The following is a 21229-nucleotide window of genomic DNA, read 5'->3' on the forward strand; positions in this document are numbered from 1 at the left end:
AGTGAACCTGGCTTCTCTGTTGACTTTGCTTGTCAGAAGGTCGCAATAGGTGATCACTGTTCATCATAAATATGAACCAGTTGCCAAGCAGGCGAATTTTGATCATGTAACTATGGGGATGTTGCAATGGTTGTGTGCAAAATTTGTATGCTATTTTTTTTTGCATCAACTCTTGAACGGAAGCTGTGCTTTTGTCCTATAGTGGCAAGGAAATAGTGCGGGTGTGGCTTATATGACGTGTGTTTGTGTTGTGTATGCAAATATTAAAATGCAGGGAAACCTTTCAATGTACTGTTTTAGCTCTCACAAAAGTGTCCATTGCTATGTGATTACATTGTAAATAGAATGAATATTGCATTGTATTCATTAAGGTTGCCTACCAACAGGAAGTGTGTTTGGCTGGGGTGGGGGGGGGGAGAAATCAGTTTAGGACTGTTGTGGTTGGCTTTAGGCCAGCTCCTTTGGCTGCTGATTTTGCTGCAGAGGAGTGGGAGCCGTCTGATTATAGAAGACCCATTTGGCTGGAGGAAGAATCAGACAGTGAACCATAAGGAGAGGCAGAGAGGGGAATGGAGTCAGTCAGATCTCCAGCCAGAGTTTCCCTTTCTGACTCAGAAGGGGAAGAGTTATTGAACAATCCTATTCTGAATGTTCAGGTCAGGAGAATGCTGGGAAGACTAGAGCAGCTGCGCAAACACAGAAATAGATTATAGGTCACGGGTGATAAGAATTAATGACGCTGCTGCAATCTTGAAAAAAGGGGAGGGTTGGAGAGGCCTGTGTGGGAGTCTATCGTTCAATTTTAAGAAAGTTTGTTGAATTGCGGTTTCGTGTTTGCTGTGGATTTCTGGACATTCTGACATTTAAGTGTGAGTCATTTTTGGCTGACATAAGCCTGAAAGGCTTCTGCATTGACTGGAGTAATTAACTCTGATCTATTGGACTCTTGAACTAACATTGCTCTGAAACTCCGTGGTTTGCAGTTTTCTGAATATAAAGAAGAACCCTTGCTTTCCTTTTACAAGTCTGCGTGTGTGTGTCTGATTTAATTACTTTGTTCCTGGGTGGCCCGCGGCCAGGCAGAACAAGGACTAATCAAGAAGGAAAAAGCTGTTATGTAAATCTTGCTGGACTCTGAATGTAAAATCTAGAAACTTGGTTCAAATTTTTTGCACTCTGGAGCTTCCCTGAAGCCTCCGAAGGGTGAAACAGCCTTCCCCAGGCCGAAAATCACCTGGCCAGCACATGCATGCGGGCTGCATTTACAAGTAGTTCTCAACTTTTGACCACAATTGACCCCAAAATTTCTGTTGCTAAATGGAGTTTTGCCCCATTTTATGACCTTTCTTGCCACAGTTATTAAGTGAAGCACTGCACTCATTTAATTAGTAACATGACGGTCTGGCTTCCCTGATCGACTTTGCTTGTCAGAAGGTCGCAAAAGGTGGTCACATGACCCCAGGACACTGCAACCGTCATAAATATGAGTCAGTTGCCAAGGGGCTGAATTTTGATCTTGTGACCATGTGGGAGGGGCAGTGAAGGGCTACCAAAATTCTTACTACCACATTGTGGGCATGGCTTATTTTGTGGATGTGGCTTGATGGTCATGTGACTAGGTAGGAGTGGCTTGCCAGCCATGTGACCACGTGGGAGTAGCTTGACGATCATGTGACTTGACCAAGGATTTCCCAAGAACCTAAAAACAATACCTATATCAATGGACTCAAAACAAGCAGGTCATCAAATTTACCCACATCCTAGATGTGAGCAGCTACAGAACAGTGAAATGACAGAAACCTCTCACTTAGAATTTTGAAAGCACACTTTGAGCATTGTCATAAAGGTGCCTTCATGATTAAAATGGCCACTCACAAAATAATCGCTTATTCAAAGGCAACAATCTAAAGTGTTCTTTGCTACTTTCACAGCCCAAGTGAAAATTCCAAAATGCTCCATCCCACATAACAGTCTTAATCCTCCTTCCTTCAGACTACCAAACAAAATCAAGGTTTCTGGCAAAACAATAATAATAATAATAATAATAATAATAATAATAATAATAATAATAATATATTAGATTTGTATGCCGCCCCTCTCCGAAGACTCGGGGCAGCTCACAACAATAATAAAACAATATTACAATGAAACAAATCTAATATTAAAAACATATAAAACCCCATCATTTAAAACCATGCAGCACACACATATCAAACATGAAATATAAAAGCCTGTGGGAGGTGTCTCAGGTCCCCCATGCCTGGCGATACAGGTGGGTCTTAAGTAATTTGCAAAAGACAAGGAGGATGGGGGCAATTCTAATCTCTGGGGGGAGTTGATTCCAGAGGGCCGGGGCTGCCACAGAGAAGGCTCTTCCCCTGGGGCCTGCCAAATGACATTGTTTAGTGGACGGTACCCGGAGAAGACCAACTCTGTGGGACCTTATCGGCCGCTGGGATTCATGCGGTAGAAGACAGTTCCGGCTTCAAGCATTATTTATTTTATTTTCTAGAGCAGGGGTCCCCAAACCTGGCGATTTTAAAACTTGTGAATTTCAACTCCCAGATTCTTCAGCCAGCTATGAAGACTTCTGTTTTAGAGAATACTATAGCCATTCGGAAAGGAGGGAGAGGCAGAAACCCAGATCACATAGAATTAATTCCATATCTTATCTCCTTATACTTTTCCTGGACACTTTTGTTGTAGCAGAATCGCCGGCTTTGGGGTTTTTAAATGCTTTTGGGAAGGATTCAGAAGTTGCCCAAAGAAGATACTCTGCATTTTCTTTCAACATCTTTCAATGCAAATTGGGTGCTCTGGGGTGGAGCTCCATTTTTGCTACCCCACTGCATTCCCTTCGCCATCCGGGCAGCATCCCACCCCTGCCCATCCCTGGTGAGGGGATGTTGTAATGATCCTAGAATACAGCTCATCTATCGCATCTCAGACATTAACACCCTTGAAAATGTCCAAAGATGCTTCACCAGAAGAGCCCTTCACTCCTCTACCCGAAACAGAATTCCCTACGAAACTAGACTTACAATCCAGGGTCTTGAAAGCTTAGAACTACGATGCCTTAAACATGATCTAAGTATTGCCCACAAGATCATATGCTGCAATGTCCTGCCTATCAAAGTCTACTTCATCTTCAACCACAACAACACAAGAGCACACAACAGAATCAAGCTTAATATTAACCGCTCCAAACTTGACTGTAAAAAATATGACTTTAGTAATCGAGTTGTCGAAGCATGGAACTCATTACTGGACTCTGTAGTATCATCCCCTAACCCCCAACATTTTACCCTTAGACTATCCACGGTTGACATCTCCAGATTCCTAAGAGGTCAGTAAGGGGCGTACATAAGTGCACTAGAGTGCCTTCCGTCCCCTGTCCTATAGTTTCTCCTATATCTCGTATTCTCTACTATATCCTCTATAACATTCATTGTGTATTATTGTGTATTGGACAAAATAAATAAATAAAATAAATAAATAGATTGTAAGTGTGAAAAACCGTCGTAGGCTACTTTCCCCCCCAGTCATGTTTTAATTTCGAACAGTTGCTAAGCGGAATGTTATGAGCCAAGGACCACCTGTATAAGCCTCTCAAGGCTTAGAGAAACTTAGGTTTAAAAAGAAGAATCTCTCAAGACTAACCAATCCCTTTTTGCAGATCATGGCAATGCAACGGGAACCAACATTTATGCGGCCCTTAACGCTGTTTACGAAATGATGATTAACGAAGAAAAAGTTTCAAAAGATCAATGGAACAAAGTCCGCCATGCTATCATCCTGCTTACGGATGGTAAGGAGAAATGAGGAGATTCAAAGTGGGGGTAGGGTGGGGTTGATGGATGGAGATCATTCACTAAATAGCTATGGCTATTGTACCAATATAAGGAGTCTATTTGTAGCTTGAGGTTGAAATGAGAGGTCCTTGGTGCTCTCTGAGCTTGGTCGTTTTCGTGCAGATGTTTCATTACCCAAACGACCATATTTTTCAGACTATAAGACGCACTGGTGTATAAGACACACCAAGATTTTTAAAGAGCTAAGTGAGAAAAAAAGCACTTGAGTTGGGAATTACTCTCTGATTTTGTCTATTATTATTATTATTATTATTATTATTATTATTATTATTATTATTATTATTAGTATTAGTATTAGTATTAGTATTAGTATTAGTATATTAAACATGACATAAAAATGGACATTTAAATATGCATCACAAATATCAGTGACTGGTGCTGATGGTTGATTACAGGTTACTGCCAGCATCCTAGGTATCAACCAAGTATCTTCTTAAAATATACATGTTTCAAGTAGAACATTTTTTCCCAGTTCCACTGGTGTTATTGCAGGAAGCTTCAATTTCTTGATGTGTTTTCTGAAATTCTTGGACATGGTACCAAATGCCCCGATGACAATGGGTATCTCTGCTACAGGTTTCATCCAGAGCCATGTAGTTTCAATGGTCAGATCACAATATTTCATAATTTTTTCCAGTTCTTTTTCTTCGACTCTGGCATCTCCTGGTACAGCAATATGAATAAAGTGTACTTTTTAGCCCTCAACAACTGTGATATCTGATGTGTTGTGTAACAAATGACAATCTTTCTGTATTCGAAAGTCCCACAAGATCTTCATTGTCTGTTGTTGTTATTGTTATTATTGTTGTTATTATTGTCATCATCATCATCATCATCATCATCATCATAATATCAACAATACAACACAGCAAACGAGATCACTATGCTGTATTTCACATTTCATCACCAGTCGTGCGCTTCCCAAGCATCTAGGACTGCGTGATGTAGCAGTGAATTATGTGTGCCGATCCCAGTAAAGTGGACTTTTGCAATTGACAGCTGGAGATTTTGTCAATTCCGATGGTTTTTCAAATGTCCGCTGAGATCCTTTGGCACTACGCCCAAGGACCACTGGGACCACTTTCACTGGCTTATGCCAGAGTCGTTGCAGCTTGATTTTCAGATCTTTGTATTTCGCAAATTTCTCTAGCTGCTTCTCCTCAATTCTGCTGTCTCCTGGTATTGCAATGTCAATGATCCATGCTTTCTTTTTCTCCACAATCATGATATCTGCTGTATTATGTTTCAAAACTCGGTCAGCCTGAAGTCAGAAGTCCCACAGTAGTTTGCTTGTTCATTTTCGACCACTTTTTCGGGGTTATGATCCCCCCAGTTCTTTGCCACTAGTAGATGGTAGTTCTGGCACAAGTTCCATCATCATCATCATCATCATCATCATCATCATTATTATTATTATTACCCTGTTTCCCCGAATATAAGGAATCCCCTGAAAGTAAGATGTATCGTTTCGCAGTATTTCTGAACAGAACCTATATAACACTGCTATCCATAAATTGCATCCCAAAATGCTGCATCAATCAGATTTAAAACACAGCCAACATGCATCCAACATACAGCTGAGTGTTTGGATGTAGTTTTTGCTGCAGCAGGATACAGGATACAATTCATTGAAAAAAAATAAGACATCCCCTGAAAATAAGACGTAGCACATCTTTGGGAGTAAAAATTAATATAAGATGCTGTCTTATTTTCAGGGAAACCCGGTATTATTATTATTATTATTATTATTATCATCATCATCATCATCATCATCATCATCATTAACATCATCATCATCATTTTCAGGAAAATCCAACCTTGGAAGCCCTCCCAAAATGGCAGTGAACCTGATAGAAGGTCTGCTGAATGTGAGAGAAAACCGACAAGATTATCTCGGTGAGTCAAGGAAATCATGCTTGATTTTTTCAAAAGAATGAATTGTTACTTTGCGATGGTGACCTGTCCCTCAAGACTATGGTTTTTCTACAGCAGACTTAACCTACGTATAACTACTGCTCAGCTACTGGTAATCCTTGACATATGACCATACTTGAGCCTGTCCATTATAGATGTATGCTATGATGATCCTAAAATGAGTTAGTCACATTGCAGTGGTTGTAACGTAAATGCTTGTGCTGCTGCACTCACTTACACACACATGTAAGCATGTTTTGGAGATTTTATTAATGTTCCCCAGCAGTTCCCTTCACCCAGCCTCAGAACTGCCCCGAATAAAGCCAGCCACAAGCAGGTAATGGCCAATAGTCCATAAAACAATAGAAAGTTGCTCCAACAAGTAAGTCTAATAAACAAATATAAAGTTACCAGGCAAAACTGAAAGTACATCCACGAGAGTCCACTTGGCAAAAGAAGTTCAGAGTCACCAAGGCTCAGTCAAGCAGAAAGCACAAACAAATACACAAGCCACAAAAACAAACACATTGTTCCCAGCAATGCTTCCCTCTGCCTGCCATGATAAATAGCTTTCTCAAGGTACAGTCCATCAAGGTGGGTGACAGCTTTCTCCTGAGTTAATAGAAATATAGAAACATAGAAGACTGACGGCAGAAAAATACCTCATGATCTATCTAGTCTGCCCTTATACTATTTTCTGTATTTTATCTTAGGATGGATATATGTTTATCCCAGGCATGTTTAAATTCAGTTACTGTGGATTTATCAACCACGTCTGCTGGAAGTTTGTTCCAAGGATCTACTACTCTTTCAGTAAAATAATATTTTCTCATGTTGCTTTTGATCTTTCCGCCAACTAACTTCAGATTGTGTCCCCTTGTTCTTGTGTTCACTTTCCTTATTAAAAACACTTCCCTCCTGGACCTTATTTAACCCTTTAACATATTTAAATGTTTTGATCATGTCCCACTTTTTCCTTCTGTCCTCCAGACTATACAGATTGAGTTCATGAAGTCTTTTCTGATATGTTTTATGCTTAAGACCTTCCACCATTCTTGTAGCCCATCTTTGGACCCGTTCAATTTTGTCAATATCTTTTTGTAGGTGAGGTCTCCAGAACTGAATACATTGCCTCATGCAAGAGGTGGCATTCTCTAGCCAATCAACTATCACTATAGGTTGTGGCCCATTATCCACTTTATTGTTCCAGCTGTTACATTAAATATCTTAATATTAATTAATTAATTAATTAATAATTAATTAATTAATTACACCAAACTATTCATTTAAATATCTTAATATTCATTCATTCACTCATTCATTTATAAATTTGGGTGCCAACTCTTGATATGTTGCCAAGAGATATGTTGCCAGTAACAACCAATAGGGAAGTAAGTAATTTACAAGGGTCGCCCAGAAAGGAATGCACCACATTTTTTTTTCTTCAACATTTATTGAACACAACGAAACTTACACACAAGAAAGAATGATGTTTCTTCTACACTCCCTATTTTTCCACGTAATCTCTATCCCGCTCTATGGCCTTCCTCCAGCGAGACACAAGGGTGTATATGCCCTGTCAGTACCACTCCTTGTTGTGGTCTGCAAATCTTGGAGCTCTGCCGAACTGTCTTCTAATGGCCTCACCCTCTGTGCTCAGCGACTAACCGTACTTCTGTCGACTGCAGATTCTCCATAAACTGTACACAAACATTTGTGGATGTTCCCAACAGTTTCTTTCTCCGCAGTGAGAAATTTTTTTACGGTAAAGAGTTTTTTAATTTTTCTCTCCAATCACAATACAGTAAAAAAAAAAACACCCAACACCATCCAATTGCTTTACAATAGATCAATTTAACAAATTATGGTATGCAAATCCAATACTGCTTCCTTCACTTTTGACATCTGGATAAAAAATAGCTGCTCAATTTTCTTATGTTATACAAATATACTATTAGCTAAAAGATCTTTTAAGCTGTTCAAAATTTTTAATACCTCAAGATGATTAGGCTACAATATTTTGAATTTCTCCAAATCTCTTCCGTGTCAATTTTCATGTATAATCAATAACCTTTTAAAAAAACAATTAACGCCTATTAATAAGGAATCCCTAAAAAAAACACTAAAAATCTTACAATAATAAAACGCAGTGAGAAATTCAATGACAACATGCTGCTTGTAATGTATATCACTTACAGACGCCATTTTGAAACACGGCTGCAGCTTTCGCTATTTGTCTGTAGAAACGCAAAATTTACACACGCACTCCTGACAATTCAAATAATGTATGTCTAAAATTTCACATTCGTACCATTACTGTAGGTTGGGGAAAAATGTGGTGCATTACTTTCTGGGCGACCCTTGTAGCAGCTCATCTATGACTAACACACTAGAACAGTGTTTCCCAACCTTGACAACTTGAAGATATCTGGACTTCAACTCCCAGAATCCCCCAGCCAGCAGAGACCCAAAAACCAGCTGGCCAGCAGGAGGGACACATGCTTATGCAGTGGAGCTGAGCTGAGACAATGGCTTGCTTGCCCACAGAGAGGGATCTTTGTGCCACCTGTGGTACAAGTACCATAGGTTCGCCGTTATGGCACTAGAAGAAACAACTCGGATTAAAGAGGCTGTCCAAAATAGAGCAATTGGAAAAAGCTGCCGCTGCTGGAAAACAGCAGGAGCAATTGTTAAAAACCCAGGCAAGCCATTCATGCAGCAATAATTGAAAATAGAAAATACAATCACTCCTGCATCTCTCCAGGAAAAGTAATTTCAGTTAAGGTATTTTCCTGGGCAACCCGCAGAGTAAAGTAACAACAGTTTAAGTAACTGCAAATGTTCTTGGAGATTTACCTATTTATTTTTTATTTGTTTGTGTTGTCACATACGTATTGGTGGTATACAAAGATAACAATACAGTGGTACCTCATCTTACGAACTTAATTTGTTCCGTGACGAGGTTCGTAAGTAGAAAGGTTCGTAAGATGAAACAATGTTTCCCATAGGAATCAATGTAAAAGTGAATAATGCGTGCAATCCCAAAACTCACCCCTTTTGCCTTGCGCTGCTGGAAATCCCCGCCTCCGGACTTCCATTGGCAGCCGAAGCACCCGTTCTTGCACTGCTGGGATTCCCCTGAGGCTCCCCTTGCTGGGAAACCCCACCTCTGGACTTTCTTTGCAAGCCAAAGCTCCGTTCTTTTGCTGCTGGGATTTCCCTGAGCCTCCCCTCGCTGGGATTCAAAGCAGCGCTGGCAAAAATGAAGGGAATCCCAGTAAGGGGAGCTCGGGGAAATCCCAGCAGTGCAAGAATGAGTGCTTCGGCTGGCAACGGAAGTCCGGAGGTGGGGTTTCCCAGAGAGGGGAGCCTCAGGGAAATCCCAGCAACGCAAGAACACAGAAGTCTGGAGACGGAGCGTGCCAGAGGCAGGGGCTTGGGTTCGTAAGGTGAAAATAATTCAGAAGAAGAGGCAAAAAAAATGTAAACACCGGGTTCGTATCTCAAAAAGTTCATTAGAAGAGGCGTTCATAAGATGAGGTACCACTGTATTTATACACTGCTCAAAAAAAATAAAGGGAACACTCAAAGAACACATCCTAGATCTGAATGAATGAAATATTCTCACTGAATACTTTGTTCTGTACAAAGTTGAATGTGCTGCCAACATGTGAAATTGATTATCAATCAGTGTTGCTTCCTAAGTGGACAGTTTGATTTCACAGAAGTTTGATTGACTTGGAGTTATATTGTGTTGTTTAAGTGTTCCCTTTATTTTTTTTGAGCAGTATACATGATACTAGTAAAAGAGAAACATTAGGACTGGCAATCTCCAATCTGCTTAGTTTCCATCAAAATGAATTCTAAAGAGTCAAGCTCTTATTTTTCTTATTTCATATGGCTTTCAGTGCATCGAGCCCATTCATCCTTGCTACTTAACTGGACTTGATAAATCTAAAAGAATCCCTTTTTAAGATTTGGTGGACTGTCGTCCTGTCTACTCTTCCAATAATCTAATCCTACGTAGCTTCTGCTCTGGAAATCTCACACTACTTACCAGAGCTTACAAAACTTTTACCAGACCCATCCTCGAATACAGCTCATCTGTTTGGAACCCATATCGCATCTCAGACATTAACACCCTTGAAAATGTTCAAAGATACTTCACCAGAAGAGCCCTTCACTCCTCCACTCGAAACAGAATACCCTACGAAACTAGACTTACAATCCTGGATCTTGAAAGCTTAGAACTACGATGCCTTAAACATGATATAAGTATTGCCCACAAGATCATATGCTGCAATGTCCTGCCTGTCAAAGACTACTTCAGCTTCAACCACAACAACACAAGAGCACACAACAGATTCAAGCTTAACATTAACCGCTCCAAACTTGACTGTAAAAAATATGACTTTAGTAATCGGGTTGTTGAAGCGTGGAACTCATTACCAGACTCCATAGTATCATCCCCTAACCCCCAACATGTTACCCTTAGACTATCCATGGTTGACCTCTCCAGATTCCTAAGAGGTCAGTAAGGGGCGTACATAAGTGCACTAGTGCCTTCCGTCCCCTGTCCTATAGTCTCTCCTATATCTCGTATTTCTTCTCTACTATATCCTCTATAACCTTCATTGTGTATTATTGTGTAGTGGACAAAATAAATAAATAAAATAAAAAAATAGAATGACTCATGTCAAGATATGTCCTTTTGGAAGAGCCCTTGGTTGTTTCTTTGCAGAAATTTCATTTCCCAGCTAGGTAACATGTCCTGTTGTTGTTTCATTCAGATATCTATGTTTTTGGCATTGGGAACCTGGAGGTTGACTTGAGTGCCATGAATGAGATTGCATCAAAGAAGCCAGAGGAAAGGCACGTCTTTGTGATGGAAAATCCACAGGAACTCAAGAATGCTTTTGAAGATCTGTTGGGTGTGTAGGATCCATTTCGTTCACCAGGGACAAGCGTGCAAGGGGGAAAGGGTTGGTGCATCTACCCAATGTTCAGTATATACATCTCACCCAGAGGTGACTCCAGGTGGCTTACAGTAAACTTTGCTGTAAGCAAACAAAAAACAACAAGGCAAAACATTAAAATATTAAGGTAATAAATATTAACATTAAAACTCAGTTTCATTGTAACTTCGAATGATCGCTAAATGTATGTGGACTGAAGAGTCCCATTGGCACAATTGTTAGAATGCAGTATTGCAAGCTGACTCTGCCCACTGCCAGCAGTTTGAATCTCTCCAGGCTCAAGGTTGATTCAGACTTCCATCTTTCGGAGGTTAGTAAAATGAGGACCCAAGGGGGGAATATGCTGACTCTGTAAACAGCTAAGAGTGGGCTGTAAAACCACTATAAAGCGGTATATAAATCTAAATAACCATTATTACATGTAGATAGTTCCAGCCTGAATGTGAGCAATCCTTCCTGTATAACTTCTCCCTCATTTTATGTTTCTATTTGTAGACAGTTAGGTATTTCTTTCCCTATTTTGAATAGTTTTATTTATGCAAAGCAAGTAGCATTTAGCAATAGCATTTAAACTTATATACCACTTCATAGTGCTTTTACAGCCCTCTCTAAAGCGGTTTACAGAATCAGCAAAGAATCAGCCCCCAATAATCTGGGTCCTCATTATACCCACCTTGGAAGGATGGAAAGCTGAGTCAACCTTGAGCCGGTGGTGAGATATGAACTGCTGAACTACAGCTAGCAGTTAGCTGAAGTAGCCTGCAGTGCTGCACTCTAACCACTGCGCCACCCTGGCTCTTAAGGTAATAAGATCCAGAATGAAATAGCAGTGAAACCAGGGTGTTTTTTTGCAATTCTGGAAATGCATCATGTAAATGTGAAAGAAGAGAGGCAGTTTGGTGCACTGGTTAGGGCACCAGGCTAGAAATTAAGAAACCTTGGAGCACGAAGCCAGCTGGGTGAGCTTGGGCTGGTCATTTTCTGTTGGCCCTATGAAGCTGTCAATGGCAAATCATTCATTCGTTTGTTTGTTTGTTTGTTTGTTTGTTTGTTTATTTTGTCCAATACATAATACACATTGAAGAGAAAGATATGTAATAATATAAGTAAAGAAAAGAATAGAAGAAAAGATATAAAAGTATAGGTGAACATATTTGAAAGGAAGAAAAGATAAATGAGATAAGGAGAGACAATTGGACAGGGGACGGAAGGCATACTGGTGCACTTATGCACGCCCCTTACTGACCTCTAAGGAACCTGGCGAGGTCAATCGTGGATAGTCTAAGGGAAAAATATTTGGGGTTAGGGGTTGACACTACTGAGTCAGGTAATGAGTTCCACGCTTCGACAACTCGGTTGCTGAAGTCATATTTTTTACAGTCAAGTTTGGAGCGGTTAATATTAAGTTTGAATCTGTTGTGTGCTCTTGTGTTGTTGCGATTGAAGCTGAAATAGTTATTGACAGGTAGAACGTTGCAGCATATGATCTTGTGGGCAATACTTAGATCGTCTTTTAGGCGACGTAGTTCTAAGCTTCCTAAAAGCCTTGCTAACAAATCTGCAAAGACTAATCCAGGAAGTTAATTACAGATTAAAAGAGTTGGAAGGGATCTTGCAGGTTGTTAATGTATGAGCAGAGTAATCCTTATTTACCAAGGTTGTGCACACACAAGAATGTTTAGATTGAGATTAGTTGTGAATAACTGCTTAGCCACACAGAGATATGCTATCTTGAATTAAAGTTTACATCGAGAAATAACATAGTCAGATAAACAGTCTAAAGTCATACACACAATAAGTCAGAATCCAAATATTATTAAGTACATAATCTTTCTTACCAGTTTTCTTTGTCATAATCAGTAAGCAAAGATATCAAGCTTAAACACATTTCAGCTGCAATACATAACTACAGTACAGAGCATGCAGAGAATTGCAGAGCAAACCTAACAGTGGGTAGTCATTAACAGTGAGTAGCCAGAAAAAGAGAAACAAAGAGGGTGGCTCAGAGAAATAAGCTGTAAAGTCTAGCTCCCTCTTGCGGCAGTCTGCAACATCTACAGCCAATATATTGCCAACGTAACAGTTATGGACAGAGTCCTAACAAAGGCATCTAGTCAAACCCCCCCCCCCTCCAAACAGGAGATCCTACATCTGCTTCTACCTAGGATTAAGCTTACAACCTCCTGATTGTGAGGCAAGAGTTCCACCTCTAGGCCATGGCAGGTAGTTACAAGAATTGACACTGACTCAAAGGCATGCATGCACACAAGCACCTCCACACAACACTACACAGAGAGAGAGAGAAGGGGAGAGAGCGAGAGAGAGAGAGCGCAAAGTATTGACCTAAAAAGGGGTTGATTGCCCCACATCCAAAACTAATCTCAGAACCTCGTTTCTGGGAACATGAGAATTTAAAAAATATATAATTTATTAGTTTTATAAAAGGGGAAGGGGGAGAAGGGAGAACAAAATCGAAAAAAGGGAGGGAGGGGAAGGAAGAGTACAAGTGTAATAAGTTTAAGGTAAATTTACAGAGAGTTACAGAGGTCCCTTATATTCCTTAGTATATACTGTATATTGTTACAATATTTCTATTCATGTTTCATTCTTAGTTTAAATTCCATTGACCGTATTTATTATCTTTACCATATATAACTTAACATAATCTAAGGAGGAGGTGGGATAGGAAAAGAAATTGTCTGCTTCAATAGCAGACCTTGAAGTTAGTGACTTGTCATTCTTATTAAGCGGTGAGAAGTAGGAATTGAGAGTAGTAAAATATTTAAGAATTGAAATTAAAGTTGAGTTAGTAGGATTGAACTTAGACATCTTTTGGAATACTTCGTATTCTAGATAACCATTGGTACCATTTCTCCCAGGCCTTGTAGAAATCTGATTCTTTTTTATTTCGCAGCTCCATCGTCATTTTAGAGAGTTCAGCGCATTCCATAATTTTAGTAACAATATTTGTGGTTGTAGGTATGGTATCCTGTTTCCACTGTTGGGCATATGTTATTCCAGCCGCAGTTAATATTTGTGTAATGAGGTATTTGTCTTCTTTTTTAATTGTTTGTCTAAATATGCCTAGTAGGAATAGTTCCGGTTTAGCTGTGATCGGTATCGATATGACTTGGTCTATTATCTTTTTAATGTTTCTCCAGTATTTTATTGCATAGATACAGGTCCACCATAGATGATAGTAAGTTCCCTTTTTTTTCTTTTTGCATTTCCAGCATTTTGCCAGTAAACAAAGAAGTGATTTGGATAGAAGTTATAATTGTGTTGATTCTGCTAAAAGAGTGATATACCTTGAAATTTTCTAGGTGGGAAAATCCCAAAGGCTCTTTTTCAAAAGCTGACTAGACTTCTTGTTTTTTTAAAAAGACATTTTGCTTCTCATCCAAGAAGCTTCTTCAGTTCTGGCTGAATGGTGGAGGAGGAAAGGATTGATATTCCTTGCAGTCAATATAAATCCTTCCCTCCTCCATTATTCAATCAGAATTGAAGAAGCTTCTCAGATGAGAAGTGAAACACCTCTGAGGAAAAAGAAGCCCAATTGTCTTTTGAAAAAAGCACCTTTGGGACAACCATGACCTGGATGACTGAAAATTTCTATAGATTTTCTATAGAAAATTTCTATAGAAAATTTTCTGTAGGGGAAAAAAAACACACTAGCAAGGTTGCCAAATGGCAAGATTGATGATGATCAGTTTTCTCGCAGATTCGTTAACTTTCTAACCATCTTAGATCCTAGAGATCTGGAGAACATTTGTGGCTTGGCAAACTACTCAGAAAAAGCAACGTGGAATCAGAAGAATCCTTGGCATGTGCGTCTCCAAAACCCGGTGAGTACAGACTGCTTTTCTCCACCACTGCCACTCATCACAAGTCATTGTGATCTCTTTCCTCTTCACAGATTTCTGTAGGGGCTTACGGGAATGTGTCCCCCACTTGCAATTAACTTGCTTTATCCCTGATATTTAGTTCCTCTGAATGGTTAAAGGATGGGAAGGAAAGATGACCCTAGAACAGATGTGCCAGACCGGATATGGCCAATGGGATGCTTAGATTTGTCCCATGGGCCTGACCTGGAAACAGTGAAGGACTGGCCTGAGGGGCCTCTGCCAATGAAAACAAAGCTTGGGAGGGCTGCACACGGCCCACCAGGGCTCCATTTTTTGCTGCAATGGCCTCCAACAACCAGCGAAGGGCTGCAATTATTTTTACTACCACACTGTGGGCATGGCTTATTTTGTGGGTGTGGCTTCACAGCCATGTGACCAGCTGGGAGTGGCTTGACGGGGAAGGTGGCTTAAAAGTAATGTGACTGGCTTAAAGGTTGCCTACTTGACGTCACTCACTTCAAGGGTTTGGGTTAGGGTGCCTGGTCTCTCCTTGCCTCAAAGAGATACAATTTCCCCATCTGTTTACTACTACTGAACATCCAAAGTATACTATTTAATTCTATGTATATATACCATATATATACATACATATTACACACTGGCACACAAAAATATATGTTATCTAGTATATACACTGTATAAAATTATACACATACAACCTCATTTACTGCGATAGGAAAAACACACCCAGAGCCAAGAAGGGAAAAAAAGAAAAAAATTCAAAACTTTTCTACCGGTTTTGCATACCTGACCAAAATTTTTCTATGGTTCTGTGTACTTGACCGTACCTGTAGGAGCCAATCACTGCCTACAACCCTCTGCCAGAAAAAGTGGAGCTTGGGGAGGCTGTGTGTGGCCTGCCCGATCTCCGTTTTCAGCCGCGACAGCCTCCTGCAGCCCACTGCCAGGGAAAATGGAATCCGGGTGGGCTGTCATGGCCAAAACCAGGGCCTTGATGAGTGACATCGAACTGGCCGTGCCCATCCTGGCCACTCTCCCTGCCTCCCCTAGGTCACACACAGAGCCTTGAGGTGGCCCTCAAATCGAGTTTGACCCTCTTGACATAGAACATAATTCTGGGATGCAAATCTGATTATATTTTCTTTAATTTTTGCTCCAGCATCATAGGGGTACTAGTTGCCGAGGTGCCTTGATTTCCAATACCTGGGTTCTAACAGCGGCTCACTGCTTCAACCGCTTGCAAGATACATCTAAGTGGAACGTGGTTCTGGGTAAGATACTATGTTTAAAAGAAAGCATGCATCCTATCGTGGTTCCAGCCTAGTTCTGGGGTCTTCCCTTCTTGAGGGATTTCTTTATTTTCCTGCATTTAGTTGGGGATGAAATTTCAGAAACACGCATTACTGTATGAAATGCTGGATTCTGCCTTGATTTGTACGTAGCTCCATCAACATACCTGGGACATTTCCAGAGAACAAGAATACAGAAAGCCCTAAAGCAGTGGTTCTCCACCTTCCTATTTATTTAATAGGTCTTCGGAGAGGGGCAGCATACAAATTTAATAAATACTACTGCTACTACTACTACTACTACTACTACTACTACTACTACTAATAATAATAATAATAATAATAATAATAATAATAATTTATTTCTTTATTTCTTCATTCATTCATTCATTCATTCATTCGATTTTTATTCCGCACTTCTCTTTAGACTCAGGACGGCTTACAACATGTTAGCAATAGCACTTTTTAACAGAGCCAGCATTTTGCCCCCACAATCCGGATCCTCATTTTACCCACTTCGGAAGGATGGAAGGCTGAGTCAACCTTGAGCCGGGGATGAGATTTGAAACGTTGACCTACAGATCTACAGTCAGCTTCAGTGGCCTGCAGTACAGCACTCTACCCACTGCTCCACCCCGGCTCTATTGCCACGACCAGGGGTGGATTCCACTTACTACCGTTACCAGTGCACTTCCCACAGAGCTCCGCAACCCTGGCATGTGCCCACGTGCATCCGACCAAGATTTTGCTTCTGCCATGTGCAGGAAGCAGAATCTCAAGAGGGGACACGTGCGCACGAGAGATGTTGGTGATTTTTTTGCTTCCGCACATACGCAGAAACAAATAAATAACTGAAATCTCACTCGCGTGCATGGCCCCTCGCAGGATTTTGCTTCCTGCCCATGCGCAGAAACAAAATCTTGCTGAGACCTGTGTGCGTGCATGCTGGGGAAGCATAGCTGCGCATACAGCTGCATTTCCTCTACTGGAACTACAGAGCAGCTTATACCAGTAGGAACCCAATACTGCCCGCGACCCTTTAATAAAGTTCCTCATGTTGTGGTGACTGCCAATCAAAATTATTAGGAAACTCAGGGAGTAGTTCTAACTTCCCTCACTGGTGGTTCGCTTCCCCCTCTGCTGCATGGCTGCACCTTGTGCGTGCGGGTGCACTTTGCATCTTCACACATGCACAGTGTCAATTTTTTAAAAAATAACTTGCAGAAAAGAGGCGAAAACAAGATGGGGATACATGCACTGGAATGAAAAATTCTAAGGAATGAAAAATTTGAAATGAAAAATTCTAAGCAAGTAGAGCAATGAAAAAAAACTGCAAAGACTTAGGGCTTGGAAAACATTCTTTACAGAGAATAACAATGAAAGACTTTGTAAGCCAGTAAGAGCTGGGAACATTGTTAGCACCGGGTTCGGGCTGAAAGAAAAATTTGGAGCAAGTTACAGCAATTAAAAAAAAAGACAGAGCTTGGAAAACATTCTTAGCAGAGAGTAACAATGAAAGTGCTTGCAAGCAGTAAGAGCTGGGGACATTGTTAACACCTGGTTAGGGCTGGAAATAAACTTACTTGGAGCAAGTTAGAGTAATGAAAAAACTCTGCAAAGACTTAGAGCTTGGGAAACATTCTTCGCAGACAGTAACAATGAAAGAACCTGCAAGATAAGAGGTGGGAATATCGTTAGCACCTAGTTAGGGCTGGGGGGAAAAAGGTTCGAAAAAAGCTGCATTCAGAGTATAAGACGCATCTGAATTTTCACCCTCTTTTAGGGAGGAAAAAGGTGCATCTTATACTCCGAAAAATACGGTAATTAGTTTCTAGCTTAGACGAACAGAAGGGTTTTATTTACCTTAGGTATACGGAAGCTTAAATGGATAATTATTTCCTTAAGCTAATCAAAGGGATGGGTCACCTTTAACCAGGATATGGAAGACGGCAGTCCATATTTTTATAGACATGGACAGTTAATTCGTATTTTATCCTTTACCCTAGATACAGAAAGTATAACTATTAGACTTAAATAGGACAGAATAATAAGATGCTTTATTGACAGGATAGGTTTGCAATAATCGACAATAGCCTACACTGGCCCTTGACTACAGCTTTTGAATCTCCCCTGATTTATCTACCTTGGAAGAGTAAAGTAGATGAAACAATTTGTTCTGCTCCCAGTTACAAACAGAACAAACACACTATTTGAACGAACTAATTGGTCACTGGGATTCGTGCGGCAGAAGTTATATAATTATATTATAGTTATATAAGTCTACATAATTATAGTTATATAATTATAATTATATAGTTATATAATTACAAGTATACCTTCCTATAATTAGGGGCGTGCATAAGTGCACCAGAGTGCCTTCCGTCCCCTGTCCTAATGTTTCTCTTTTACTAGTATCATGAGTATAAATATTGTTATATTTTTGTATACCACTAATATTTGACAAAACAAATAAATAAATAACATAAAATAAATACATTGCCCCTTAGGTGAAGACCTTAATAGCTTAGTTTGGTTTTCTCTCCCCCCCCCCCCCCAAAAAAAAATTGGAATAAGCATATTTGGGATGCTATCCTAATGTTTTGATGGGTTTTGCACATGGATGGAGATTCTCCATCATCCAGATTGTGGTTGTCTCCCTTCAGTTCTCAACTGAAGAAGCCTCTTGGATGAGAAAGCAAAACCTTTTCAAAGAAAGAATCGAGAAAGTTCAGTTGCCTTTTGGGGCAAAAAAAAGCATTTGTGGGTTTGTATATGGATATTTCAGGAAATCACCCTGCTGATTCCAATTGCACTGTTGAAATTCAGTGATGCAGCTGAAGTTACACAAAAATCAGTGCATTGGGCAGCACTTATCATATTGTTCAAAGTATAAGATGCACCTTAGTTTTGGGGGAGGAAAATAGGGCGGGAAATCTATCTATCAGGTATTCAGTATAAGATAATCAGGTCAGCTTCAGCACATTATTTTATCCCATGGGTAGGGTTGAAAAACCTTTTTCGGTGGGAGTAGCAATGAAAACATGCCTGCAAGCTGGGAAAAAAGTCCAGGAAGATTGTTAGCGCAAATCTGGCTGGCTTCTATAAATTAAGTGAAATAAAACACTATCTACCATCCTTCCGGTACCTCCGGAACCTTCTACCGCACGAATCCCAGCGGCCGTTAAGGTCCCACAGTGTTGGCCTTCTCCGGGTCCCGTCGACTAAACAATGTCGTTTGGCGGCCCCAGGGGAAGAGCCTTCTCTGTGCGGCCCCAGGTCTCGGGAATCAACTCCCCCCAGAGATTAGAACTGCCCCCACCCTCCTTGTCTTTCGCAAATTACTTAAGACCCACCAGTATCGCCAGGCATGGGGGAACTGTGACACCTCCCCCAAGGCTTTTATATTTTATGTTTGGTATGTGTGTGCTGCATGGTTTTAAATGATGGTGTTTTAGATGTTTTTAATATTAGATTTGTTTCATTGTAATATTGTTTTATTATTGTTGTGAGACAACCCGAGTCTTTGCATTATTATTATTATTATTATTATTATTATTATTATTAATATTATTATTATTATTACATTTTTATTTATTATTTATTATTTATTATTTATTATTTATTATTTATTATTTATTATTTATTATTTATTATTTATTATTTATTATTTATTATTTATTATTTATTATTTATTATTTATTATTTATTATTTATTATTTATTATTTATTATTTATTATTTATTATTTATTATTTATTATTTATTATTTATTATTTATTATTTATTATTTATTATTTATTATTTATTATTTATTATCTGTTTTTTCCAGGCAGCAAAATATTCACGTTCCACTGAACGTTTTGGAATTATCTACTATATATAGATACAACAGTGGATTTGCTGTTAGTTTTCCTAAGACTACAATGGAGTCCCAAAATTATGTTGCTAAGCGAGACAGTTGTTAAGTGAGCTTTGTCCCATTTTATGACTTTGCTGTCACAGTTGTTAAGTGAATCACTGCAGTTGTTAGGTTGTTTAAAAGTGAATTTGTCTCCCCCCGTTGTCCTTGTTTGTCAGAAGTTCGTAAAAGGTGATTGCACAATCCCGATACGCTCCAACCATCATAAATGTGAATCAATTGCTAAGTATCTGAATTTTGATCATATGAGCATGGAGGTTGCAAAGGCTGTAAACGTAAAAAAAAAACACGTTTCCAGTGCCTTTGCAACTTTGAATGGTCACTAAATGAACTGTTGTAAGTCAAGGACTGTCTGTAGAGCCGGGGTGGCACAGTGGTTAGAGTGCAGCACTGCAGGCTACTTCAGCTAACTGCTAGCTGTAGTTCAGCAGTTCAAATCTCACTACCGGCTCAAGTTTGATTCAGCCTTCCATCCTTCCGAGATGGGTAAAATGAGGACCCAGATTGTTGGGGGCAATAGGCTGATTCTGTAAACCACTTAGAGAGGGCTGTAAAAGCACTATGAAGCGATATATAAGTCTAAATGCTATTGCTATTGTATTCTATGGGCCCTGGAACCTACCTGGTGCAGATAGGCTCAATTATTCCATACACACCCATTTCCCCCCCCATTTTTAGAATCACTTGTTTTTGTTTGTTTATTGAATGCCACCCATCTCACTATCCAAAATGACATTGGCAGGCTTGATTCAAACCGTAAGGCCCATTTCATGCCTTCTAGTCTCAAGCTTCAAGGCCCATTTTACCTCATAAAATTACCAGACTGGCACCTTCACCTTCTACATTTCTAATACTTCTCGTTATGCAAAACCAGCAAAGGCTTGCCATCTTCGGCACTATTAGTGTGCCCTTATGGGTACGGGCGCGTTCATTGGGTACGTGTGTGCCCGTTGGTCCGAGATTTGGACCGGGGTGGCGCAGCAGGTAGAGTGCTGTACTACAGGGCACTGAAGCTGACTGTAGATCTGTAGGTCAGCGGTTCAAATCTCATCACCGGCTCAAGGTTGACTCAGCCTTCCATCCTTCTGAGGTGGGTAAAATGAGGACCCGGATTGTGGGGGCAATAGGCTGGCTCTATTAAAAAGTGCTATTGGTAACATGTTGAGTCTAAGGAGAAGGGCAGCATTAAAAAACTAAATAACTAATTACAAATCAAGGGAAATATTTCTTCACCCAGAGGGTCGTTGGTTTATGGAATTCACTTCCAGAAGAGGTCGAGACAGCTGTCAGCCTGAATAGCTTCAAGGCAGGATTAGACAGATTCATGGATGCCAAGCATATAGAATAGAATAGAATAGAATTTTTTATTGGCCAAGTGTGATTGGACACACAAG

General features: G+C 40.0%; 1 protein-coding gene across 1 annotated transcript in view; it reads left to right on the forward strand.

Moving 5' to 3' along the window:
* The window catches only part of C2 (complement C2), an 82279-nt gene that overhangs the window by 28866 nt on the left and 32184 nt on the right, over positions 1-21229 (forward strand). The window contains exons 8-12 of the mRNA XM_070737646.1: positions 3677-3808; positions 5679-5768; positions 10577-10717; positions 14510-14607; positions 15788-15899. Of these exons, the coding sequence (XP_070593747.1) occupies positions 3677-3808; positions 5679-5768; positions 10577-10717; positions 14510-14607; positions 15788-15899 (573 nt within the window). The remainder of the gene's footprint in view (positions 1-3676; positions 3809-5678; positions 5769-10576; positions 10718-14509; positions 14608-15787; positions 15900-21229) is intronic.

Source organism: Erythrolamprus reginae, chromosome 2 (assembly GCF_031021105.1).
Source record: "Erythrolamprus reginae isolate rEryReg1 chromosome 2, rEryReg1.hap1, whole genome shotgun sequence".
In the NCBI taxonomy this organism is placed as follows: domain Eukaryota; kingdom Metazoa; phylum Chordata; class Lepidosauria; order Squamata; family Dipsadidae; genus Erythrolamprus; species Erythrolamprus reginae.